This window comes from Octodon degus, unplaced genomic scaffold (assembly GCF_000260255.1).
Source record: "Octodon degus isolate 3935 unplaced genomic scaffold, OctDeg1.0 scaffold00020, whole genome shotgun sequence".
Taxonomy (NCBI): domain Eukaryota; kingdom Metazoa; phylum Chordata; class Mammalia; order Rodentia; family Octodontidae; genus Octodon; species Octodon degus.
This window is the reverse complement of record NW_004524596.1, coordinates 8,593,837-8,621,632: the sequence shown is the minus strand read 5'-3', so window position 1 is coordinate 8,621,632 and position 27,796 is coordinate 8,593,837. Positions and strand designations below refer to the sequence as shown.

General features: G+C 44.8%; 1 protein-coding gene across 2 annotated transcripts in view; it reads left to right on the top strand.

The window, feature by feature from the left end:
• Thumpd2 (THUMP domain containing 2) overlaps nucleotides 1-21,335 on the top strand; it is a 34,116-nt gene extending 12,781 nt beyond the window's left edge. For both annotated transcript variants that reach the window (XM_023711261.1, XM_023711260.1), the window contains 4 exons: nucleotides 2,756-2,827; nucleotides 3,392-3,506; nucleotides 13,904-14,012; nucleotides 20,601-21,335. In XM_023711261.1, coding sequence (XP_023567029.1) covers nucleotides 2,756-2,827; nucleotides 3,392-3,506; nucleotides 13,904-14,012; nucleotides 20,601-20,925 — 621 coding nt within the window. In that variant the 3' untranslated portion in view covers nucleotides 20,926-21,335. The remainder of the gene's footprint in view (nucleotides 1-2,755; nucleotides 2,828-3,391; nucleotides 3,507-13,903; nucleotides 14,013-20,600) is intronic.
• The last annotated feature ends 6,461 nt before the right edge of the window (nucleotides 21,336-27,796 follow it).

The window sequence follows — 27,796 nt, the reverse complement described above, 5'->3', positions numbered from 1 at the left end:
CTGCTTGCTCTTCCTTGCCCTCAAAATGATCAGTTCATCCCTTCTGCCCAGAACCCTGGCATGCTTAAAATGCATGTCCTCAGATTATGCCAGTCTCAGAGTGTAGACCCTTATTCCCATCATAATTTGGGGGACATGGGATCAAGCTCAGGGCCTTACCCACGTGAGGCAAGTACTCTACCCCTGCGCTACGTTCCCAGCCCCATAATCCCTTGGTCCTCATACCCAGTCAGCAGCCTGCCTTTGACTTTTCGGCTTCCCTGCCTCTAATGATCTGACCGGGCACATGCTAGGTCCTGTCATGCCAGAAGGGTATCCCTTCCTGGTGTCAGTCTCCAGACTCCTGTCCCAGCCAGATAGAATGAGGTAGTGCTAGTCTCAGGAGGCAAGGGCAGGGTAATGGCGTGAGAGCAGGAGTCCGAGGCCATGTGGCCAGCACAGCGAGATGCCCTCTCAGAGCAAAAGAATTTGGAGCTGCTCTTCCTCCCTCGCTCCTGCCAGTTCTCCAGGGCGCTCCAGCCGCTTGGCTTGCACTTCACTCTCACCACCTGCTCTCAGCCCTCCTCACAGCATGGGTTACTCTGTTGCCATCATTGTGTGCCTGTCCCCACCTTTAACTCTTTTCCTTCTCATTTCACCTAAATATTAGAATCAGAAGGAAACTGAGGCATGCTCTCCTGGCCGAATCCACCAGTGTGTCACAGTCTGTACCCTCATGTTCTGCCGCAGCACAACAGCAGGAAACTGTCTGTCCTGCTCCGGGACTTGGTACCTGATTCTGTTTCCTGTCGCGTATTCAGGGAAGCTTTCCCTACCAGGTCGATGGCAGCATATATACCTGCTGCTGTACCTTGTGTATTGAAGGAACACAATCCCTCTCCTGAACCCGTCTGTCCCTTCAGCTGCCGCCCCCTTTTTCTGCTTCTGTCTAATAAATGAGAAACTTTAAGACAATTGCCCATATTTGCCGTCTTCCTTTCTTCCAGTCTCTGCTGTGCCCACCTCTGTGAGGCTCCGTCAGCGCTGCGCTGACCACGCTCACCTTTCTGTGGTGCACTAGGGCACCACCATGCTCCTTGAAACGGGTTCTCCCACCCTTTTCCAGAACAGCGCTCCAGATTTTCCCTCCCGTCACGTGTGGCCTCTGGATCTTCATCTTCCAGCATCGGCACTTGGGGAAGCACCAGAGCTCGGTCCGTGGACCGCCCATTCTCAGCACCTCTTGCTTCCCAAGCGAGCTCGTCTCTCTCTGATGCTTTCAATACCATTTATGACTCCCACCAGTTTCTCCAAACTTAAGTCTGTAGCTTGAACCTTGAACCCTTGAACTCTGGATTCCTTTATCCAGTGACTCACTTGGCATTCACGCTTGGAAGTCTGAGAAGTATCTCAAAAATTAACATATCCAGAAATATATTCCTTTCAGAACTTTTCCTCCCACCTTGCTGCCATCTCAGTGACAGGCAGTTCTCCCTAAGGATTGTCTAAGAGCTCACGTCCAGTTCTTCCTCTTGGCCCCACCTTGAACAGTATACCCAGAATCCAGCCACCTGCACCTCATCTCTCGTCATTCAAACCTCCATCCTCTCCCACTTGGGCTTCCTCAGTAGCCTCGCTGTCGACACTCTGGCCTCCTTTGGCCTGTGGCCTCATGGTCCCCTCAAGTGTACATCCTGTGACTCCTTATTCAGCCATCCAGTAGTTACCCATCCATCGGAATGGAGCCACAAAAGTGTGTGTTTGTTTTATTTTTTTGAGACTGGGTCTCACTGTGTAGCTCAGGTTGGTCTTGAACTCACTGTGTAGTCCCAGGCTGGCTTCAGACTCATGGTGATCTTCCTGCCTCAGCCTCCTGAGTGCTGGGACTACAGGCAGGTGCCACTGCACCTGGCTGATATACAGGACGTGAGAGGACACGATTCCCCAGAGTGGAAGAAATTGGGGTTTTTCCTCTAAATTCCTATTCTCCCAAATATGGGTAGGATTATACATACGTCCCTGGATCCTTGAAATCGCATGACTGCCACACTCCATGTTCTGGCCAGTTGAATGCCGGGGGAGGAATGAGTCCCTGCCAGGTGGCACCCTCCAGAGCAGCGCAGCATTTGTCACACTTTCTCTGCTTCAGCCATGGTAGTGGCTGCACTCGGAACAGCCCTGACTCTTCAGCCTGGGCTCCCTAGTGAGGAGCAGAAAGACCAGGTGTCCTCCTGGGCTGCACAGGCTTAGGCGCACGCTGCTCTTGGCTCTCAGATCCAGGCGTACTGTCCGGGCAGTGCCCCAGCCGGCCTGGGTGGTGTCCCCCACCGCCGCTCAGTGTCACCACCACCCCATCCCTGGTATTGTTCACACTGATTTTCCTTCTACTCTTTAAACATGGAAAGCTTATTATGCTGTCAGATTTTACCTAAAGTGACTGTTGAAGTATAAAAAGGATTTTTACTCTTGAAATATTGATTCCTCCAGGTTTAAGTTTCTTCTATGAAGAAACTTCATAGAAGCTGGGGAGGCTGAGACAGGAGGATCACTACGAGTCTGAACTGCATAGTGAGACCCTGTATCAAATAAGTAATTAACTTAAAAAGCATAATAAAGCAACCACCCAAAATGTATGTGGTTGATTGAGATCTCACATTGTTTGCAGCAAGTAACTACCTTCTTCATCTAAAAAAGTTTTTATTTTTTATGTTTCATAGAAGACCTAAGTTTCATAGAAGAAAGACCTAACAATAAAGATTCATGTTTCTGTCTATAGGTTGGTGCATTTGTTTTAGATCCAATGTGTGGACTTGGAACAATACTTTTGGAAGCTGCTAAAGAATGGCCAGTAAGTGGTAAAACTTGGTGTAACTAAGCAATACATTTATTTTTTTATTAATTTTATTGAGAAACAAATAGCAATGAGACAGTTTCAAAACTGATTAATAGAACAGTTTCAATAATTAATACCTTGTACGTTGTTATCTTCTTAGTGGTTATCCTTAATACAAGATGCAGACATGAATTTATTTTAATCAGTATATTCATTTATCAATGATGGGGTTATAATTTTTAATGTTACAGGTTACTAGTCACTGTGGTTAAAATAAATTAAAAGGGTAAATTTCTTGTCTGTGGGAAAATTTGACAAAATTCCAGTAATTAGTCACAACCTAGATAGACTAATCCCCAGATTCCTTAGGCATTTTTAATTGTAAAGTATTACCATATTTTAAAATTTTAACAAAAGCTTTTCATTTTGTTATTAATATTTTAAAGAACACCTATAAATTTATTTGTTTGAATTTAAAAATCTGTTAATTTTCACCATTGGAGAACATACAAGTAGCTTCTGCTAATCACTGCTGGATCTCATGGTTTTCTTTTCTACTGAACATTTCTTCCTCCATAGGCTGGGTACTACGTGGGCGCTGACGTGAGCAGCTCGCAGCTGCTCGGCGCGGGCGACAACCTGAAAGCCGCAGGCCTCCACGGTACAGTTGAGTTGCTTCAAGTCTCTGTCACCGGTAAGAACCGAAAGCAGAAATCACTTGGTATGCGCGCAGGTTTAGTTGTTTATGTACTGCGTCCATGACAGCTGGTCACCCACAAGGAAGGGGAAGACAGTGACCCCTGTTTACTAACTGGCAATCAGCGATGTCAGACATGACTGAGAATCACTTTCATAAACCCCCGTCCCTTGTTAAAGTAACGTTCCTTTAAGATCCGTAATTTTTAGACTTTTTTTTTATTATTATTTTTTATTATTATTATTTATTTGTGTATGTGTGTGTGTCTGTGTGTGTGTGGCCAGCTCAGCCCACCAGGGGGCGGGGCTGGCTGGCATGTGGTGCTGGGGATTGAACCGCAGTCCCTGTGCTTTGCTAAGCTTGTTCCAAGTAGGTGCTTTAGACCACTGAGCCATCTCACCAGCCCAATTTTTAGACTTTTGAAACAGAGTTTCCTTATGCAGTTCAGGCTGGCTTTGAACTCCCTTTCTAGCCCAGGCTGGCCTCAAACTCACAGCGGTCCTCCTGCCTCAGCCCCTGGGTGCTGGAATTACAGGGGTGTGGCTCCACACCGGCCTAGCCTATTTTAGAGGAGCCTTTATTCTTGCTGCTCTGAGTTCCTGAAATGCACCTCTCGCCCTTAAAAATATGAGCACATTTCATTTCCAGCTAAGGAAGTAGTATTCTCTTGGCAGTAAATAGGCATCAAATCGATGATCAAGATGAGCAGAATACTGTTTACATTTTTATTATAGAAAAATAGTAAAAGTGAGCAACAACAGAAGAAAATATTAGGATATTAGATAAAGCATAATAGAAACCGGGTATGGTGACACATGCCTGTAATCCCAGTTCTGGGGAGGATGAGACAGAAGGATTACTACGAATCTGAACTGCGTAGCAAGACCATCACATAAGCATAATAAAGCACCCTTACAAAAAAATGTATATGGTTGATTGAAATCTTACATTGTTTGCAGCAAGTGACTACCTTTTTAACCTAAGAAGGTTGTTACTTATTTTTTATGTTGGGGGGCCAGGAATTGAACTCACAACCTTGTGCTTGTCGAACAGGCACTGTGCCACTGGGCTATTTCCTTGGCCCCTTGACAAGGTTTTTAGTAGGGCTTTGTGCCTAATGCACGCTTCTGTAGCCAACTGAAATCAGCTGAGTTCTTCCAGAATGCTGCTGCTGTGAGGAGCCTGGAATTGCTCTGTAAGGTCTTCCTGGGCAGTAGGTTTCAGAATGCCTCCCGCTCCCGGCACCGTGGTGACCTGAGGGTGGAAGGGCTAAATCACCCTGGGACCCCTGCCACCTCGCTTCCCTTTTGTAATTTTCATGTTGAAGGTATTTTCCACCAAGTTTCAGTTGAAATAGAAGCAAAAAGTAGTCCACTGTTTTTAAAACAAGAGAGTTCTCTGTGGTGCCACATAACCAAATAAGTCCTAGCTCTCAAGCCGTGTCTAGTGCAGCTTGCCACAGAAAGAGCCTGCAGGGGAAGGAGGACAAGAACAGACTCGTGCACCAATCCAGGGAACAAAAGACGGTGGCTTGGGCCAAAGTGGAACCCATGGATGAGTTGGGAAGAGGGCAGGGATGTAGCTTTGAAGCTAGTGCCAAAGGCTGTGTCGCTGGATTGGATGTGGAGAGTGGAGAAAAAAGAACAAGTCAGCCTTCTAGCTCAAGCAGCCAGAGGGTGGGATTATCACTTACTGATACAGGGAAGGCTGGAGGGAAGGAAAGTTAGAGGGTTAAGCCTGTTCTGTTCCACATGACTGTCAGACACCAAGTGGAGATGATCCAGTGGGAGATCTGCCCCAGACCTGGAGTCTGGGCGTGAGGGAGGTAACATCAGAGCTAACATTGGAATTCCTAAGTGTTCCCTGGGAATAGGAACAGCAGAGAGAAACAGGACCGTGCCCTGGAGCACATTCAGGTGCTTGCGAGTCCTGGAAGGTGAGTGCTGAAGGGAGGCTTGTTTATTTTTTAATTTAATGATTGATTGATTGATTGATTGCAGTTCTGGACATTAAACCCAGGACCTTGTGCATACTGGACATTAAACCCAGGACCTTGTGTTGTACCACTGAGCGACTTCCCCAGCCAAGCAGGAATTCTTTAAAGATAGAAATTGGAGCTATTTTTAAATACAGTATTTTGCCAAATAGCTCAGTGGATTAAAGCGCCTGCGAGCAGGTGCAGGGGCCAGGGGTTCAATCCCCAGGCCTGCCAGCCCCAGCCCTGAAGCGTGCTGAGATGGCAGTTGAGACTGGGTGTGGTGGCACGAGCCTGTAATCCCAGCTCTTGGGAGGCTGTAAACAGGAGAATCACTGTGAGTCCCATCTAGTAGTGAGAGCCTGAAAACCCTATAGACCTTCCCTAATATACAGAAAAAAATTAAATAAAATTAAATAAATACAATATTTCACCCCTTGTTGCACAGCTGCCATTCTGGCTACAGTATTCATTTTTTCATTAGTTCAGATTTACCTTTAACAGCTCTAATCCTCAGTACGATTTAGACTAAAACCTGTGCGTCCACTTCAGTGTTCTCAGGTCAGCATTTCATACCTTTGCACCACAGCGACCAAGCACCCACGTGGAGTTCAGATTCCAGCAGACCAAGTATAAATTCTGGCTTTCCTGTCATTTCTTTGTTATGTGGCCTTCAGCAAAAACCGAGTCTCTCTGTATGCTTTTAATTTATAAGATGAAGACAGGACCTATTTCATGGGGCTTTGATGAGAATTTATTATATACCACATGAAGTAACGCGCTGAAGAGAAACCATGAATAAAAGGTCCTGAGTACGTCTGGATGTTTCTAGTAATTTAGTAACTCGTCACGACTTACGTTTCTATAACATCATCCTATTCTTTATTGTGCTTTGTTTTTTCCAGTTTTCTTAGCATGTTCACTTTGTGTTATAAGCTTCTACTAGTGTAAAAATAGATGCTTATTTAACATGAGAAATTGCATGTATTTATTCCTGAGTTTTATTCATCATGAAAATTTGAAATCAAATGAGTATCATGTTACAAGCTACAGTATCTTAAGAAATAACAATTAGTCATTGGTTAGGCTTTTTTTTAATGCACAAATATATTTATATTCTTAGTACAGGGTAGAAACTATAACATACAGAGATCTGAACAAAAGAAATATTTAAGATTTCATTAAAGGCTGAAAGCATCACTTAGTAAAGGAAAATGCTGTCACTGTTCCCAGTTACATGCCACAGCCTGTGTCAGATATTGCTTAGGTGACAACAAGCTTCCTGGAAACAGCTGTGCTTTGTTCTCAGGTGTCATTTATTGACACCCTTCTAGGAGTAGGGCTGTTTTTTGTCCGGGGCATCCGTAAGTGTCCCGTACTGGGGTGGTTGCATTCTCCTTCACACCAGTGTCACTTCCGCTCATGCCTGTCCTGCAGGCCCGCTTGGCCCTGTGGTGGCTGCAGGGTGTGTCATGCCCAGCCGGCCTGGAAGCTTCACAAGCTGTCAGGCAGCCAGCCTGGGGCGTGAGGGCAAGTGTGGAAAGCGGGGAATTAGACATGCGTGGAGCCGGGGCAGGGGCAGGGGCGGGGGCCGAGGAGCTCCTGCAGAGGGGCTCTGCCTGCCCCAGCTGCGCAGCCTTTCTCACTCACTGTGAGGCAGCTTTTCATGTGTGTGATTGTGGGGTGTTGTTTTTTGTTGTTTGGTAACACTTTTGTCCTAACCCATTTCAGCAACAGTAGGCCTGTTAAGGTGCATTCCTGCCTTAGTAAGCACCAAGCTTTCAATTCTCAAGAAAGCTAATGACCAATGCCTGGGTTAAGTAAAACATCTGCTCACGCCTGCCTCCACTTGTGAGGGCCTTGGCTGCGGCGCTGGCCACATGAGCTTCCTTCACTACTGTATTCTTTCAAACCTTGGTAGAATCTTAAGGATGCTCTGCCCAAACCCAGCTATTTATCACATGAAACCAAAGAAAATGCATTTAAATATCGCCCTGTGAAGCATGACCTTTCATTTAGATTAAATGGTTCTTTTTCTAAATTAATTTTGTTCCTGTCGAGCTCCCGAGCTTGCTCATGCACATGAAGAAAATCAAGCCCAGGCTGTTGCTGTGTGGGCTCCACCAGAAGGCCTGCACTAACAGCTAAACGCTGCCACTTTAGTACCAAATTTATCAGTTGTTTCTGAAAGGCAATGAAGTCAATTCCAAGAGTGGTTAGGATTTCTTCCTCTAAATTTAGGAAATTTTTAAATTTTAATTTTTTTTAACCTATGAAAGATAAAACATAAAGTGAATACTGTTTTTGCTTTTTTTGTGTGTTTTTGTTTTTGTTTGTGGATGGTTGCTACCAGGGATTGAACTGAGGACCTTGTGCTTACCAGGCACGAATGCTGTTTGAAGTTTAGTTCAGCAGCCCACATTTGTGCTGTGTGTTAATTTAGCAGACCACAACGTAATAAAAATTAATGTTCTTGCTAAAATTCATGCAACAAACATACTGGGAATTTAACATGGTGCCCATATAACTCATAATTATCTCCAAACACTGTGCAGCAATTGAAATAGAAGCCTAAATTGACAAAATAATCAGCTTTTGGCTTTTAAAATATATACAGAGTGGCTGCAGAGCTGCCCTGCATGCGCAGCGCGTCTTCTTTGCTCACCTAACTGGGTGGCTTTCAGCCTTGGCCTTTGAAGAGCTTCAAAGACAGACCTGCCATAGTGCTGTATAGACGCAGTCTGCTCAATAGACCCGATCTGAATGATGCGGGTTGCATGTTATTCCAGATCTGTTGTATGTGTGTGATCGAATGATTCAATAAATAGAATGCCAGAAAACTTTGGCTTTTGAATGTATTGGCAAATTGCAACTACTCAAACCAAAGCTGATACAATGAAGAGAGTGAAATCCATCCTCATGAACACGGAGAGAGACATGAGGAAACTGCAGTGAGATCAGTGATGGCCAAGATTTGACTCGGAAAGTGCGGCGTGTATTTGGGGATCTTACAGCAGTGATCTTCTGAGGGCTTTCTCCATTTGAATTGGACTTGAGTATTACAGAATGGAGTGAAACAGTCACCCTTAATTTTTCAACATCTAAATTTGGTAAAAGAATGGAGACAAGTTATTTGCATTTTGTATTGCAAAGGTATTTGTCAGAGACATCCTGGAAGAACTAGAAACTAGAGAGCTAAAATATTGACAAATTAAATTTCCAAATTAAAAAAAAAGTAGAATTAAGAAGAACTGAGAGTATCTTCTCTCAGCAGAGTTTGCTGTGTTCTTTTAAGTATTTTAGTGCAGGGTGTTGAGGGTCTCACTACTAGATAGGACTCACAGTGATTCTCCTATTTTCAGCCTCCCAAGCGCTGGGATTACAGGTGCGGGCTCAGCACACTTCAGGGGCGGGACCAGCACAGCAGTTTGGGGAGCGAATCCTGGTCCCTGCATCTGCCTGAGCAGGTACTTTCAAGCTCTGTTCTGAAGGAAAAGATTTTCTCAAAAATACATACTTAGGAGAACTTTTTTAAACATTCAAAAGGAACTTTGAAGTTAAAAAAGTTTGTAAAGTTCCTATTTTTAAAATCATTCTGTTCTTCAGAAAAATACTAGTAATGATAAGGGATTAGAGACTCACATCTAAGAAACTGGTCAGTATGCGACTATATACCACAAATACTTACTTTGTTTATGACCTTTAATGTTAAAATATTATTTAGAAGTTGGATTTTTAAAAAAGATACCCGTGATCCTTCTCCCATGGAGGAGGCAGCTACACCACCCGCCCGGGATAAGTGATCCTGAGTCCCCACGTCCGGCCCAACCAGGGGCCTGGAGATCCGTAGCCATAGGCTTGGCAAGAGCTGTGTCACACCCCGCTTGCCCTGCACCCAGACCCTCGTCACCCATCAAGGTGCTCCACAGCAAGTTGTCACACTGTGTCCAAGCTGACAGGCACTTTAGCTTGGAAGAATTAAGGTCGGCTGGCTGGCACCCACAGGAGGGGTGCCCATGGGCATCTCTGTGGAGTCGGGCAGGTGGAACAAAGCCCTGTGCAGCTTGGGAGAAAAGAGTGTGGATCTGCGGATCCCTAGGAAGGGAGACAGGTTCCCTGAGAACTCAGCCTGGCTGCCAGGCTGCCCATCAGGAAGTTTGAAGTGGGGGAAGCCAGGGTCAGCACTGAGGAGGAGGAGGGGGAAGAAGAGGGAGGAGAGCTTAGGGTGTTTGAGTCTTGAGACCTGCAGCAGCCTCAGGCTCACTGGTTAAAGAAGCTGTAGACCAAGAGGTTGAAAAGAAAAACTAAGGCACCACTGGTGCCCTGTATGGCTAGGAAAATGGAAAGAAAATAAAGGGCAGGAGAAAAGAGATAGCATTTTTAGGTCAGCCATAATAAGCCAGTTGGTAGAGTAAGCATATAAAAAATACACAACTTTATTTTTAGCATGTCATTCTCAGCAATGTTCTTGATTGGACTATAAATTATATGGTGGAGTGGGGCAAAAGAAAAATGAAAATAAAAATAAATTATGTGGTGACCCAATCCAGATGGCAAACTACATTTTTTATGTTTAAGATGATTATAGAGTTCTGTGTTAAAATGTCGGGTGAAATTTCCAAGAAAAGATTTGTATCCTTCTGCACTTACTTAAATGAGAAAAAAGAAAGAAAGAAAAGGAAAAAAATCCACCAGCAGCAACTAAGGGAAAGATGATTAATGCAATAAACTTCAAATTTTATTTTGTCCACAATAGAGAATTATAGCCAATAAAATAGTGGCTACTTACAAGGTTTGAGATTGTATTTACAGGTTATTGAAGCTGTATGTGACACAGAAATAACTGTGCCCAACCAAAAGTGCCATTTTTATACAAGTATTTCAAATATGGAAACATTCATGTAACAGTTCACTAATCAGCCCCAGGGAGGGGGCAGAATTTTTAATGAAATCCAGACATTGAAGAGCTGAGCCGGCTGAGGAGCAAAGAAAGTCGGGCGAAGGATTGGCGATGAGTTAATTGAAATGTGGAATTAATTCTAAACAACTGTCAGGATTACAGGATGTATTTGGAACCTGGGCACTGAAAAGAATAAAAAAACACTGTAAGAAAATAAAATGGGTAACAGGATGCGCCCCACTCAGTAAAGTCCTCAGTCCTTCCATTGCAGCTAGACGTGGCAAAACTGCACGCAGGAGGCCAGGTAGGAGGTCCAGAAGTTTAAGCCTAGTCTAGCTGCGTGCTGGGTTCAAGGCTGCCGGGGCTACATAGAAAGACCCTGTATCTAAAAGAAAATTAGAGTTCAGCTGAGTCTGGTTTTTAATATATGCACAGAGGGATATCTTAAAAGCCTTTCAGGTTTGTGGGAAGAAATCCTGGGCCCATAAATCTGAATTGTAATCAGTTTTTACCCATTGTTCTATGGGAAAACAGAAAAAAACAGAGTAGTTATTTTACTTAAAGCAACCAGTAGTTTGAAACTAAATTTTTTTCAATTTAAAAATAAATTTTTAAAGGACTGTGAGGATGAAAAAAAAAGGGGGGGTTACTTGTTTATTTTGATCTGTTTCTATTCTAGGCTCTTCTTTCCTTTTCCACAAAAAACTGTTTGCAGGCTATCCAAAGCAATTAATAATTTAAGGGATTTTTCCATGTGTGGGCTCTTAGAGGTCAAGCGCTCGCCGCTTTAGGAGCTTCGGCATCAGAACCTGGAAGCGGGGCCAGCAGTCAGGGTTTCTGAGAAGCTTCCATTGCTTCTCCTCATATGCACGGGTTCCTAGTTCCGTGCGACCCTGATGTGGCTGGTCTGGGGCCCACACCTTGAGAACCACTGCTGCAGGACAGGACCACACACACAGCACACCAGAGGTGGTTGCCCTGCCTGGGACACCAGGGACCTCACAGAAGAGGAAAGGAGACACTGGGTTCTGTGGAGTTCTTCAAAGAGCTCTGTCCCCACTGTGTTTCCATCTGACTGTCGTCTCTTCGGGGTGTCATAGATGACATTGTGCATCATAACCATAAAGTAACTTGCAGTCGCTCAGTGCTCACTGGGTGCCACGCAGGCGCCGCTCTCCTTGTTTCCCCTGTGGTATTTCATCTATTGACTTCAGAAGTGGGTGCTCCTGTTCCATGGCACAGAGAGCTGGAGCCTCCTAGATCCTACAGCTGGTACCCAAGCCACAGGAGGACAGCCAGGCACTACAGCCTGTGTGCCCCACACCACATCACTGAAAGATTATTCTGTAGTCACTTGGAAAATGGCACTGCTTTGCTTGGGATTTTAAAAACAGCCTTTTATACCTATGTGAATTTTATTCCTTCAACTTCTAAAATTAGGGCCAGCCAAATAGCTCAGTGGGTTAAAGCACCTGCAAGCAGGTGCAGGGGCCTGAGGTTCGATCCCTGGGACCTGCCATGCCAGCCCTGCCCCTCCAGGGCGCACTGAGACAGCAACTGAGACTGGGCGTGGTGGCGCACACCTGTAATCCCAGCGCTTGGGAGTCTGTAAACAGGAGAATCACTATGAATCTGATCTAGTTAGACCCTGAACACCCTGTAGACCCTTCCCTAAAATACAGACAGACAGAGAATTAACTTCTAGAATTATAAAACAGTATTAAAAATTGTAGAATTGCAGGTCAAAATAGATAATAGACCAAAGAAAAACAGTGTTTTCGCATCTACACAAATGGGCAGCTAATTCATGAGTAGGGCTTTGGTGGAGGCAGGGGAGTTATAAAACAAAAGAAAGATTTGGGGTTATACAGAAGTCAAATAAATGACTATGTGGTCCCTAAAAAAAAAAAAAACAAACAAACACTGGATAACTGTAATTCCATCATCATCATTCAGCACCCTAAGAGCAAGGGCAGGAAGTTGACACCTAACTTGGGAGGGCTGTAGCACCCAGGTGGAGCACTGCCTCGTGACTGGCATGCGTGCGGCCCTGAGTTCAGTCCCCAGCACTGCAGAACAAACAAATAAGCGGATGATAGATAACAAAGAATCCCTGCCTAAGTTTAAAAGAACATTCTCCTGTTGCTTTTTTCCTAACAAGGTGCTCTTCTGCTAATGTCATACATGGATTAAAACTAGGAACAGTTCATCCCCGAGCCTGCCATAGTGGCAGTTGAGACTTGGGCATGGTGGCGCACGCCTGGAATCCCAGCACTTGGGAGTCTGTAAACAGGAGGATCACTATGAATTCGGTCTACACATTGAGACCCTCTACACCCTGTAGATGCTGTCCTAAAATACAAATAAATAAACTAGGAGCAGAGTGGCAGGTGGCCGCTGGATTCACCCAACTAACACGATTTTTTTTTTGTTTCTAAATTTCTTGCCAACACATTTTATATGGTATTTATAAAAATTTTTCAAACTTTATTGCATTTCATGGGATTAGATACTAAGAAAACTGAGCTAGGCATGGCGGCTCATGCCTGTAGCCACAGCACGCAGGAGACAGACGCAGGACAGTTCCAAGCTGGAAGCCAGGCTGGGATACATAGTGAGATCCTGTTTCAAGAAAGCGGAGACCTTGAGCTTGTAAATATCTACCTGAATGTGGAGTATGGGTTGGAAGTAAAAAGCGAAATAGAAAGCGCATTCAAAATGTGGGTGTGTTACTGCCCTATGCGAATTTCTGAGGAGAAAATGTTAAGAAAATTTAGACTCAACAGTCATGTCTATATTTAACTGTGTGTAGTGATATTTATTGTGTTGATTATTGACTGTGTAGTTTTAGGATTTATATGTTCTTCACCTTTTGAGTTCCCTTTTTTTTATATAAATTTTTTTTAAATTAATTTATTTATTTTTTGGTGTATGTGGCCAGCTCAGCCCACCAGGGGGCAGGGCTGGCTGGCATGTGGTGCTGGGGGATTGTACCGCGGTCCCTGTGCTTTGCTAAGCTTGTTCTAAGTAGGTGCTTTAGACCACTGAGCCATCTCACCAGCCCTGAGTTCTCTTTTAATATACAAAGATAGCTTTGGATTTTCTCCCTTAAAAGGACATAGATCGAGCATGCAAAACTTCCTATACAGTGATGGGAGAATTTCAGAATATAATTTTGCAAAAAGGTTTTTTAGGCAGTTGATTTATTCCTGGATCTGATAACTCTATGCATATAATATGTTTAGAGAATTGGGTTTTCTGATGAATTAAAATTTTTGTTAACTTACGTCATATTTTACCATACATGAAAAAACATTTTTCAAAGGACAGAATAGAATTATTTTGCCATTTATCTTTAGTGATTCTCAGAGCATTTGAGATCTTATAATTTCATAGTAATAGTACAAGCAACCCTAAATTTCATTTAATATGTAAAGATATTTCCATATACTTCGAATTTCTCTTTAAGTTGCAAATATTTGACTCTACTGTAATAGGATTCTGATTTCTGTATTTTAGAATTGCCACTGCCTTCAGAAAGTGTTGATATTATTATTTCTGACATTCCATTTGGGAAAAAGTTTAAACTAGAAAAAGACATCAAAACCATTGTACAAGAAATGGCAAGGTAAGTTGTTGAATATTTTCAATAATTTTTTTTAACTACTGAGCATTTATCCAAAATCTGTTCTAGCTTTTCAGGTCTGATTGCATTGTAGTACTTTGCTAGGTTATTCCTAAATTTAATTTTCTGAGATTTTAAGCACAAAGTTCATAGTGAAATAAGTGTTGCCCTGTGTCATCTTTATAAATTTCATACAGAAAAAATTATTTCAGTCACAGGGCCAGGTAGCTTACACATCTGCTGCTGAGCCTCCCCAAAACTTAGCCACCTTTACAGATAATAAACTGAGGAAAAACTAACTTCCTCGTGTTACACAGCTGTTAGCCCCAAAATGTAATTCTGCTGCTTGTGGCGCGTCCAGCAACACAGAACGGCCGAGACTGTCGCTGGCTGTGACACAGAAATGCAGATTATTGTTTGTCTCTAGGTTTCTGATGTTGACCGAAGAGAATATACTGATGGAAGTAGATCTTGCAGCGGTTCAGTCAGTGAAGCCTGCATGTAGATTTTTCTCATCACTTGAGATAATAGAGGAGTGAGCCTACAATTCATACATGAAGGAATGGATGGGGAAAAGAGATCAATTCTTGTTGTCTCAGTAGGGCGTTTGATAAAATCAGATAATACAAATCTTGTGAACCTCCTCTGTAAATAATGGACCACCAGCTGTTTTTAAATGAGCATACGCATTGGGTAGAGGTGACTTACTGTGAAGGATCACATTCTGTCAGGAAAATTAACACATAGTGAGAAATCTGAGCCCTACTAAGGGCCGTCCCAGTGCTTCTTGTGAGAGGAGTGCTTCATGTTCATTCTGAATTGCTGTGAAAGCCATTCTCCCTGTTGCCTAACTTTTTAATACCTGGACTTCCTACCTCTGGGCATCGCCTGTAATTCAGACCTCACACACCCCCTCCGCTCAATATTACCCTCCCCTTGAGAAGATTTTATAAGTTCAACTTCATGTTAAAGTCATTACAAAGGGGCCTGGCCTTAGCTCATTTGTTTCAGTGGCTGCTTCCACAAAGCTGTCAGCCTCAGGTTGCTGTAGTTCGATCCCCACAACTCTCCAGCCAGCCAAACCAGCCATGAGGGCATTCGGAGCAAAAAAAAAAAAAAAAAAAAAACCTTATTAAAGTCATTACAGGATGATTTCACCAGATACTGATGCAATTCCTCCGTCTCTCCTCATTAAGACTATATTCATTGCTATGGTGGGGAGGTCGGATCAATATTTCTTAAAATCTCCCAGTGTGACTCTGCCGTACCACCAGACTTAATAAACACAGCCTTTGAGCTTAGCTAGATAATTCGCCATCTGTGTCATTAACCAGTTCACAGTGAGGTACCGATATGTAGGAGCATTGATGTGCATTTAACTTGGAACTTTCCAGAGAAAACAATGCCCCAACCTAACTTAAAATCTAGTGCTGCCTATGTTTGACCTTGCCATGAGTCGCAGGGACATGGATAAGCCTTCGCTAGTAAATTATACCAGCCTGCCTCTCTAAGCTGGTTTTGTTTTTTATTCCAGGTAATTAAAAGTGAGACGATGATAGATTTGTGTGCCCTCACCTGGAAATAAATGTAAATACCTGAGAATTAGGAAGAGAGTCAAGAATTCCAGTGGTTAGAGTAACTCTGTAGGACCAGTTCCAGGTGAATGTATTTGAACATGAGACTTCCTTTTCCTATGGCCTGTCTTCTTCATCACTGCCTCCAACCCTTATGACCTAACTTTTCACCCTTTGTAGTTTGGAGTTTTATGTCAGCAATAGCGTATATTATAGTGGCGAGAGAACAGACTTCGGAGCCAGGCTACCTGGGTTGCTGTCTTGGCTCTATCACTAATAGTTCTTCATTCATAGCCAGTCTGCCTAACCACTTTGTGCCTAATCTTTAAATATAATAGCCACCTCATAGCATTTTTCAGAAGGTTCAGTAGATTTAAAGTTCTTAGAACAGTGCTGGGCCCCTAGAAAATACGCAGTATGTTAGCATTTACCTGAGTTTTTAGTGTAAACCACTTCAAATGCTTCTGAGAACTAGCTGAGGATACATATAAGTATATAAGTAAATATAACTTTTCCTCCAGTGGTTTACTGATAGTTTAAGGCTCTAGCTAGAAGTTGAAAGAGTTGGGAAATTGTGTCAGTAAAAATAAGAAAAAATACAAGTTTCATGAACCTGTTCATAATAGGCAGTGGAAATACTTGGTTCTGTGGATTTTTCAAGACCATAGAATCATAATTAAAGATGTCAGACAAGTAATCACCGTGAGGTTCCTTTCTCTGGCATAAAAGAGAAGCGGGAGAGAAGTAAAAAAATCCTCTAGTGCTGGGGCATAGAAAGGTGGGGAAGAGACTGCAAGCACCATCGGAGGGCGAGGCAGAGAGACAAAGAATTTATCCGGGCTGGGGTGGACTGTGTAGGTAGTTTTGGTGTCATAATAGGCGATAATTTGGGAAGGCCTGGTGGTGTGCAGGGAAAAATAAAAGAGGACTTTGGGGATCACCAGGGGGAAGGAGACGCAAGTCTGCCTGGAGACTGTGGTCCTTGGGCTTGGATCTCCACCCCGCCATGCTGACTCGCCACCATGGGGACCCAGTGGAGCTTTGAGACCCACCCTTCCTGTCTTGGAAAAGGGGCGACTACGACTGTCTCTGGCTACTTCTTGCTGACAGGAGCATTGTGGTAGGGGCTGGGGTGGCTGTGAGATGCAGATGGAGATGCAGTCAGGCCCACGAAGGAGCTGGTGCCAGGGGGCTTGGGCAGGACTAGAAACTATGGTGAAGGCTCACACCCTGGATTGGAGAAGACTCAGGAGGAGTCTGTGATGGCAAGGTGCAGTGACCCCCAAGAGAATGAGCGTGGCAAGAGGACCTAGAATGCGAAGGATGATAGGTGCCCGCTGTGCCCAGGTGGCCACCAAAGGGACTAGGAAGAAGCGACACCCCCTTTTGCTTACATGCAACGAAGTCTCACATTTTCGTACCAGATCCATAACAGTCACCTTGGTGGCTGAGCTGTGTACTCTCAGCTCACTTATTTCCTCTGCTGACTTAGCTAAAGATGAGCCATTCATGGGTAGAGAGCATCATGAGGAGTTGAGGGAAGCACATCTGAGCCGCCCTCAGAGGTAACCACGTAAAGCAGCTGAGCAGAATCAGGAACTCACCTTGCTCAACTTGAAGGCAGGGGAATGCGCTGCCTGCCATAGAGGCCTGGGTACCATCCCAGAGGAGAGGCACAGTTTCAATGCAGATGGGAGAGAATTTTTTTTCTTTTTTGTGTCTGTATTTTTAGGGAAGGTTCTACAGTGTTCAGAGTCTCACTACTAGATCGGACTCATAGTGATCTGCCTGTTTACAGCCTCCCAAGAGCTGGGATTTCAGACGCTCACCACCACGCCCGGTCTCAATTGCTGTCTCAGCGTGCCCCAGGAGCGGGGCCAGCATGGCAGGCCCGGGGATCGAACCCCCAGCTCCTGCAGAGAATTTTAAAGGGGGGCCACTCCGGCTTTCTCCATACAGCTGCTCACTCAATAGTTCTCCAGTGAGGAGAGGACCCAAGGGTGTGTTCCGGGTGCAGGGAGCACGGCAGCCGCCTGGAGCAGAGCATCTGCAGATGTTAGGGTGGCCAAGGCCATGCGCTCCTCGGTCAAATGATGGAGGGTGATTTCTGTCATCTACCCTCATCTGGTCCAGCAGGTTCCTATGCAAAAGAGACATCTCTTTTATATTGTCTGATGCAGTTTATTCAACAAATTGGCTACAGCTTTTTTTCAAGAAGTAATATTATTGTGTAATGCCCATACACGAGGGCTATGAGAAAGACAGTTTGGAAAATAATTGCTTTATAATTTCTGAATAGCTTTCTTAGTAAGAAATTATGTGTATCTGTACATGAAATTATTCTGGAAGGATATTGATCAAAAATGTTTATTTTAGAAATGCAGAACTTAAAATGATTTTTACTGCAGTATTTTCTCCATTATTTGAAAAAAATTTTGAGTACATCAGTCCTGAGTCACATGAATGGATACATATTTTCAATTGTACATTAATAGAATCATCTTTAATTTACTATGCTATCACCTGCTTTTTTTTTCACTCAATGAATCTCCTTTTCAATTAGTTTTCCTGCACATTATAATTTCCAGTGATTGCTGTAGTAGTGTGTGTGTCCTGCCACGTGAACTGTACATGTAGATGAACGTGTTAAGTGATTCACAGCTTTTTATTGTACTGAAGAATAATGTGACGAAAGGAGAACAAGACCCTGAACACATTTGCACGATTTTCACCCTCATCATATGACCATGCTGCTTAAAACCGCAGTGGCGCAGTTTTTCATCTTCGAAAGGCCGAGGCCAAGAGAGCGCCCTTGGAAGAACAGTCTGGGGCTTGACAAATAATGTGAAGCACCACAGCAGTGCCTGGCACGTAGCAAGAGCTTAGCGACTGCTGGCTACCGCTGTTCTTCTAGATAGTGTCTTAGAAGTGAGATTTCTAGGTCAAAGTTTGCAAATACTTTTTTTTTTTTTTAACTTTTTTTTGGTGGAACCCAGGATTGAACTCAGGCCCTTGCACTTGCCAGGCAAACGCTTACTCTACTGAGCTATTTCCCTGGCACTTTTTTTGTTTTTGAAACGTTCTTGCTAAATTACTGTTACAAAAATGTTATGTCAAGCTGGGGAGATAGCTCAGCGATCTAAGTGCCTGCTTGGCAAGTTCAAGGACCTGGGTTCGATTCCTGGTACCACATGCCATGCAGACTTCAAAACTGGGCGTGATGTTGCATGGCTATAATCCCAGCACTAGGAAGGCTGAAACAGGAGGATCACTGTGAGTCTGAGCTTTGTAGCGAGGCCCTGTGCCAAATAAATGAATAAAATTAAAAATAATGTTAAGCTGATCTCTACCTTCGAGAGTGCTCATTTTTTCATAATCTTACCTTCCCAAGTAACACAGCCTTTTTTATCTGTTTTACTGTAAGGATAGAGGTTATATCTCATTTTTTATAGTAAATATGTTTCCTTTTATGTGCTTAGAGATGTGATATGTTTCATGGTGTCCACGCCATAGAAACATCTGTCCTCAGTGAACACCCGCATCTCAGGGAGGAGGCTTCTCTCCTCTTGCCGGGTGTCTCCCATTCTTCTCCTCTGGGGTTGCTCTCGGCCCCCCTCTCCTTCTCACCCTCAGCCTTCCTGAGAGACTCAGTCTTCCTTTTCCTCTGTGCTCTGCGTTAGGCCCTGCAGATGCAGGAGCAAACAGGGCTGGCAGGGCATCTGTGTAGGAAGTCAGGTCACTGAGGAGTGGACCCACAGGCTCATTGCAGGTCGCGACTGGCACAGTGCAGGGCATGACGGAGGATGTGTTGTCAGGGACTGAGAGAGAAGCAGTGGCTGCCTCAGGTAGGCAGTCAGGACAGGCCCTCCGTGGATGTGGTGCTTGGACTCTGGAACCCAAATGATACGAAAGTGCACGAGGGAATCCATGTTGAAGGCAGAGTGAACGCAAGGCAAACTGTCCCAAGACCAGTTTGCGCACCTAAAGGAAGGTCTAGGGCAGAGGGCAGCAGGCACATGATCAGGTGCCAGGTAGGCGAGGGCAGAGGATGGAGGAGTCCTGAGTGCTGGGGAAGGAGTGTAGAGCTTATCTGAAATCCACTGAAGCGGCTGCAGAGGCGGCAGTTTCCCATCCATTTTCTATGGAAGCTGGGAATAGAGAGTGCAGAGCGCTCCGGGCAAGGGAGCAAGGCCTGCCTGTCAGGGGAGGGTGCTGCACTCAGCAAAATACTGGTGGAGGAGCTGAATACGCAACACAGTCTGGAGACAGAATTGTCTGGGTCACTAATGGACTAGATGGGCAAAAGCTCCTAAAGCTTTCATTTAACTCTTGGTCCTCTAATGGTCACCCTGTTTCCTTATCTGTACAACAGAATTTATGTCATGAAATTTAAGGCCCTGAACTTGGAAACATTAATAGGCCTGTAATTATCTAATTCTCGTTTTCATCTCTCAACACTAATGTATGTTTCGTCACTTCTCCTCCATGGCTCAGTGAAGGCTCAGCACCCGCCAGGCTATGGGAGCGTCCTCTGATCTCCACACAAGGGTTCCCCGGCTTCGGCCCAGGGGCTGAGGAAATGATTCCCACAGAACTGGCATCGCAGGGTCTGCCGGGTTTGCCTGGTCTTGTTCCCCATCCTTTGTTGCAGCCTGGCTCTCTCCTAACTGACTTTCCTCCACCATCAGCCTCTCGTCTGCCTGAACACGCTGATTCTTCAGGCTTCCGTCACTTGCCTTCTGTCTGGAGTCACTTATTAGAATGTGACTCAAGTTATTTTGAGGCTTGCCTTTTAAGTAGAGTAAAAATAGATAATTAAAGCAGATTTGTAGTAGAGATTCCATAATTACTATAATGAATATGCATTATGGAAGACACTACCTAATTATTAAAAATCCTTGTATTTAAATAGATAAAATTAAATTTCCAATTGAAAACAACTATTTTAAGTAAAGCAAGATTGTTTGTTGTCTAAAAAGAAAGAAAGATTCATCTCAATTAATCATCTTTGTCCCAGGGTGCTGCGTGTTGGTGGAACCGCTGTGTTATTGCTGAGCGAAGATCATCACAGGCTCCTTACCGGTCATGGAGGGAGCCCCGTGCCTTCAGATTCTAAAGGCAGCCACACCGATGACCCTGGAGTTAAGAAGCATGCAAGTCCCGATGGCAGAACTGGCACGTCAGAGGAAACGCCGTCCTCGTGTCACGCTGGCAGCCAGGGGCCTTCAGACAGCATGTTGCCGTTTGGCTCTTTGGTGCCAGCAGAGTGCTGCGAAGTTAGCCTTGGAAAAACAAACGCGTTCATTTGTAAATACAGGAAATCATCACCTTCTGGACTGTAGTGGCCCTGCTGCCCTACGTCGGGTGCGAGTCCTCGGAAGCCAGCTTTGCAGGAACCCTTTGGTCTGCAGGATTAACTATGGCACCAGAGCCGGAAGGCGTCACTCTCCTCGAGACAAGACCTGGCTGACCGCCGCGCCTGCTGTTCAGTACTGTACACACAAAGTGCGCAGTGCTCGCCAGAACGGTTGGGGAGTGCTCTGAAAGGACCCTGAAGCGCTGTCAGGTCGCACACAGAGCCGCCCCATCATGCACTGGATCTAAGCAGAAGCTCCAGCCTCCAAGCAAGCGTGTCCAGGGTTTGCGGGAAGGTGTGATAGGTGTTTTACCTGTCATACTTTTAGAAATGTGGAAACTTTTATCCATAACTTCTTCTGATACTAAACTTGATTTTATCAACCTGTAATTTTTTTCTCCATTAAAATGAAAATAATTTTTATCTGCAAGACATTTTATATGGCATGTTATATAAAACATCAGTAAGAATAATAACAATATGAGGAAATCCAATAACCTTCAGCGTGGTGGAAAGTAAAATTGGTACTCTTCCTTCCAAACAGCATTAATTGTCCCATACCCTCATTTGAAGAAAGTCAATGTTTCCTGTGTTCACTACAAAAAAAACCCACAAAGTTGGTTAAAACTTGTGTTTTTATTTAGTTTTTTTCAATACCCTGATCCATTGGCTCAAGTTTTTGGCTGGTTTAGTACCATTTGAGCAATCTTTCTGCATCTGGGAAATCTGTCCTGTGAACCTCACTCTCCAAAGCAGAAGCCCCTTTGCTGCCTGACCAGAGCCTGGTCTTCCTTCCACCCCTCATGTCGAGGTGCGCTCGCCTGTGTGAGTTTTGGCCTCTGTGCATGGCAGTGACAGCAGCAGAGTGGCCGCAGATGTTCCTGTGCTAGGGTTAGCACTGCTCCCAGCCAGGTCACCTCTAAACATCAGTCTCGTGCTTTCCTAGAGAACGCTCAGAGCCACCTATAAATCTTGAATACATTGCATTCTTGCTGAAACTACCAAGGTTTGTTAACAGCTAGGATTTTAATATGAAGATAGATATCCCGAGGGGCTTCAAGTAGCAAACCCCCAGAAGTGTGAATTTGTTATCATACCTTTTTGAGTTAAAGACAGGTTACAGCTAGTATTAGTAGAGAGCTGAAGACGTGATGGTGGTGAAACACTGCATTATCCCTGTGCTCTCCCAGTGCTGTAGGAAGTAGCCAGAACCTAAGGAATACACGCCTTGTGAGTATAGTACTGCCTCTAGCAACAGAACGTGCCAGGTCAGAGAAAAAGCAGGATTCCTCAGTCCTTCTTCTTTGAGTTAATGCAATGGGTTCATCCAAGAGCTATTTTCACACACACACACATAGTAATGCCTACAGACATTTTTGGCTGCTATAACTTGGAAAGAGATAGAATTGAAGTCTAGTGAATGAAGACAAAGAATGTCATTTAACATTCCGCAGTGCACAGGACAGACCCTGACAACACAGAATTAATTGGTCCAGATTCAGCAATGCCCCAGTTAAGAAACATTGGCTTACAGCATAGTAGGAGACTCCAAGAATTTCTTATGACTGCCAAGAAACTGGGTGCCATCTGACTGAGAGAATTGAACAGTCCAGAGTCTGGTCCTGTGAATGCTGAATTTCTTTGTATCAGTTGAGTTCAAAGCCCCTAGCTAGGTCTCCTAGGTGAAAATTAGTGTTGAATAAAGAAAATGGGGACTTTGGGAATTAGAATGGGGACACGGGACTTAAATACCTCAAGCCCCACGCTGCACCAGCAGAAGCAGCTGTACCTCTGACTGAGGAAGCTCTTCTAGAAGATCCAGACAGTGAGCGAGGAAACCAGTGTCTTCAATATTGCTTCATGGCTCCTTCTAGGACTGTAATGAAAGTCATCCTAGCAGATGTAGGGCTGGGGAAGGAAAGATCTAGCACATTGGAATTCCAAACACTGCTAATTGCTAAGCCAATATCCTAACAAATATGAGCAGCTATATTATGTCACAGCAGGGGAAAGATGGATATGATGGCTTAGGTCAATTTGAGTTTGTTGATAAAAGTAGATTTACCAAAGATACTAGAACAAGTGTGCTCAAAGGAGCCAATAGGATGATTTCTAACAATTTAACCAGTCAGTCTACAGTACCTTCAAGCTGAATGTTAGAACTCTATAGATTTACAGAGGAAGAAATCTAAAAGACTTACAAAGGTAGGCATATTGGAATGGATCTATGGTACCCATCCTCTACCTGGGATCCCCAAAAGACCAAAGGACCTGCCCTTCACCCCAGCATTGAGAAACACACAGAGGGCCAGGGAGAATGCTCCTCAGCTGAGGAGGTGGAAAGGATAGTACAATGGCAGTGGGCCTCCTGGTCTCAGTGGGGAAGATGGGATCAGACAGACAGAGAAGCCAAGAATCAGCATGGAAAGGCCTGAGACCATATGAAGATAATTGGGTAGCTAGGCCATAGTGGTATCTGGAAGGTCTATCTAGTATACGCTGAAAGGATCATTGTAACTCCTTCATTGCAAACTGATTATAAGGAGGAGAAGGTGAAAATAGAGAAACTAGAAGGTTTTTGCTTTGTTTTGTTTTCTGTATTTTAGGAAAGAGTCTAGAGGGTGTTCAGGGTCTCACTACTAGATCAGACTCATAGTGATTCTCCTGTTTACAGCCTCCCAAGTGCTGGTATTACAGGTGCGCGCCACCACGCCCAGTCTCAATTGCCATCTCAGCACGTCCTGGGATCAGGGCCAGCACGGGCCTAGGGATCAAACCCCTGCCCCTGCACCTGCTTGCAGGTGCTTTAATCTGCTGAGCTATTTGGCTGGCCCTCGTTTTGTGGGGGGTTTTTTGTTTTGTTTTATTTTGTTTTTTTGTTTTTGCAGTAATCTCAGGCAAGAGAAAATGAGAAGTTGCACCAGGATGGCAGGAGCAGATACAGAAGCAGGTGCACAGGTTCTGGATATACTTTGAAGATAGAACCAGCAGTGCCTGCTGATGTGTTGGATGTGTGGTGCAATATGGTGGGAAGCAAATGACTTGCAAAGCTCTTGGCCAAGCAGCTAGAGCAACAGATGGGGGGCAGGGGGCTAAGAAGTTCAATTTTAGACTTGATGGTCTAGACAGTCTAATTTCAACTTGTCTAGTTGAGACAGTCTAAACTAGCAAATCTAGTTTACACTTGCATTCCAGACAGCTTTAGGCTTGCTAATTTTGAAACATGCATTAAACAAAGTGATGATCTCAAGTAGGCAAACGAATATGTGCATCTTCATTTTAAGAACAAAAGGTCTGTTCTGGAGATATATAGGAATTGGCAGCATTTAGCCTGCATGAAACTCACTGATGTCACCGAAGACTAATGGGGGCGGAGGGAGCAGCAGGATCAGGGCTGAGCTCTGGATTCCTCTAGCACCAAGAGTTTGAAAGAAGCAAAGGAACTGTTTGCAGAAGAGATGGAGGGAGCACCCAGTGAGCTAGGAAGAAAGCTAAGAGTGTGGTTGCCTGGAAGCAGATACAGTGGAGGACAGTGGTAAAGCAATCCTGCAGATGCTGCTGACCAACCAGTAAGAAAGGAGAGGGAAAAACAGGCCAGTTCGGCGCATTAAAGCACCTACTTAGGCAGCTGCAGCTCCAAGGTTCAGTCCCCCAGCATGCTGTGCGGGCCCCACCCATGGGGCACACGGAGATAGTCATTGAGACTGGGCGTGGCTGAAAACAGGAGGATCACTACAAGTCTGATCTGTGTAATGAGAGACCCTGTAGACCCTGTACGAGAGAGAGAGAGAGAGAGAGAGAGAGAGAGAGAGAGAGAGAGAGAGAGAGAAAAGGAAAGAAGAGAAAGAGTGGGAACTGGACATTGGGTTTTCCACTACAGAGCTCATTAGTGACATGAACAGTGAAAGCTTTGATGAGAGGAGTGGAACAAAACCAGACCACAGTTGCCTTCCAAGAAAACAAGGGAAGAGCTGGAGGTAGTGGGTGCAGACAGCTCTTACAGCTCTTGTGTGGAAGAGGAGCAAAGAAATAGTAGATTGCTAGGGGATGTGGTATCAAGAGAATGATTTTTTTTAAATTGAAGTGAGGGAAGCAGTAATCATACATATAATATGTAAAAGAGACACATCCGGAGAGGTAGAAATTTGATGAAATATGAAAAACTGGTCAAAGTAGGGGAAACGTTAGAGCAATGTTTTTTTATTTATTTTGGGTTTTTTTGTTGTTGTTAGTTCTGTTTTGTTTTGCTTTTTTGCATTTAGTACAGGAGATACCAGGTCTACAGGGTCTCACTACACAGATTAGACTCAGTGATCCTCCTGTGTTCAGCCTCCCAAGAGCTGGGATTACACGCACGCACCACCATGCCCAGTCTCAGTCACCCTCTCAGTGTGCCCCGGGGTGGGGCTGGCACGGCATATCAGGGATCAAACCCGGCTGCTGTGTCTGCCGATGCAGGCGCTTTAGTCCGCTGAGCTATCAGGCTGACCCTTACAGCAATGTTCTTGGATGAGAAGATGGAATGTAGTCTCCAAGAGAAGGAACTCGCTTTGGGTAGGAGCATGAAAAATCCATCCATAGTTATGGGTAGGCAGGCAGTGTACATTTCTGCTATAATATAAATAGTATGCTCCTGAAATTTGTTTTATTCTCAAATTCATGCTTTTAAAAATACTTGGCCTGGGGGCCGGGGAGATGGCTCAGTCGAATAAGTGCTTCCCTGGCAAGCGCAAGGGCCCCAGTTCAATCCCCGGTTCTGGAACAAAAAATAAAAATAAAATAAATAAAAGTACTTGGCCTGGGCAATCCATCCTAAAGCTTTGCAACTTTGAAAGCTGAGCAACACCATCCTAACTACACATACTACTGCTAAGCTAGTCGAAGGCTTGCACCAAGCACCTGTGCCCTCGGCCATTTGGGAAGCCGAGGCAGGACCTCGTGAGCCCAGGGCATATGGCCACCCTAAGCAGTGTCCTGAGGCCTTGTATCTGAAGAGGGAAAGAGGAAGCATCTGAGCACAGCTAAAAAGACATAGTGTATTCCCAATAAATACATCAATAAAAAGAGAACTTTGCAAGGCATGGTGGGACATACCTGCTCCAGGAGGTTAAAGCAAAAGGATCATAAGTTCAAGCCCCGCCCAGGCAACCTAATGACTTATAGAGACCTTGTCTCAAACTTTTAAAGGGGGCTGAGTATATAATTCAGGGCAAAGACCCTGGCTTCAACCCCCAGTACTAAAAAACTAAACAGTGGAGGTCCCCTTTCCAGGTAGAGGACGAAGGCATAGGAATGGAATTGGACATAAGATGCAAAGTCCACAGCATCTTTGAGCAGAAACTAGCAAAAATGATGTGGGCTCAATGGAAAGTACTTGATTCTGCCTCTCGCTCATTCAGCTGCTTCCCTTGGTGCCCTTTGTGGTCAGCTGCTCCTATCTAGTGACACCAAACATTAATTGCTGAGAGGCAAGGGTCACTAAGAACCAACCAAGTTCCACATGACAGTGACATCATCCCCTCCTCGAGCTGGAGCCCATTATAGAAGAGGAGCTGCAGGAGAACAGACTTTCCGTGGGAGCAGCTGGGGATGAAGGGCGCGTGTGGCAGTGGTGGGCTGGGAATTTTCTTCTGCTTCAGTGATCTCAGCGGAAAAAAAAAAAAAAAAAAAAAAACCTGATAATTTACTGAGTCCCCACATCTAGAGCTGAAATCGCCCCCCAGAACAGTGGCAGACGCTCCCAACGGCTTTGCGAAACACTGAGTGAAGTTGTCTCTTAACAGAAGGGCCAAGTCCATGCTCTTTGGGCATCCTCCTCCGACCAGAATAAAGAGAAGCAGTGCCGTGTCATGGCAGGAGCCACGGACACCAGGGCCACCCACATGAAAGGCGCAAGTGCTCGGTGGCCCTGGCATCCAAAGGCAGCACATGTCCCTTCTGGATAACTGCTCCGGCTCATTTCAGTGAAGGCCTGGGGGAGACAGGACTCCCCAGCTGGTCGCAGCGACCCAGCAAGCAGCTCTGCATCGACGCCCTCCTGAGCCAGGAGGTTTAGCGGTGCTGAGAGGGTCTGTGGCAGACGTGAAGGCGGTGTGCCACCAGTGACCAAGCGCAATAAGAAGCACACGGCTGCAGCCTCTTAGCTCTGGAGAAAGCTAAGCTCCTTATGCCAGCAATGATTCTCCTTTTGGAAATAACTTTGGCTTGCTATCAGGGATTGACTGTAGGGCTATATAGGCGTTCATGTGACTTAAACTGTTCATCTTGTTTAAAAAAAATGGTAATATGAATAACTGGTTGGAAGACAGCACTATATATTACAACAAATACTGCAAAATTCATATTACTTTGTTAAGCGAAATTTTGTATCACTTTTAATTTTTTCTATTTTAATTCTAATTTGTATTCTTTCAAAAATAAAAACAAATTGGGGTTGGCAAGCTAGTTCAGTGGTCTAAAGTGCCTGCTCAGTATAGGCAAGTGCAGAGGGACCGCAGTTGGATCCCCGGCACCACATGAGCCAACTCCTCTCTCCCAGGGTGGGCTGAGCAGGCCAGAAAAATAAATACATAAATAAAAATAAAAGAATTAAATTTAAAAACATTGTCCATCTTGAAGCGGGGATGACTTCACCACGCCCAAAGTTCTGAAGGCCCAACACGCAGCTTGCACTGTAGGGTGGAGGTGGCGCTTGTCAGCACTGAGCGCCACGTGGCCCGCGCTGCCTGCTCCCACACCTCCCCTCAGCTGTGCTCGGGGAAGCAAGGGCAAACCCAGCTCGCACAAGGCTCTGAAAGTTTTGTTGATGCAGACTGCGGTTGATTGCTGGGGCATTTCAGCGCCCTTCAGATGAGGCA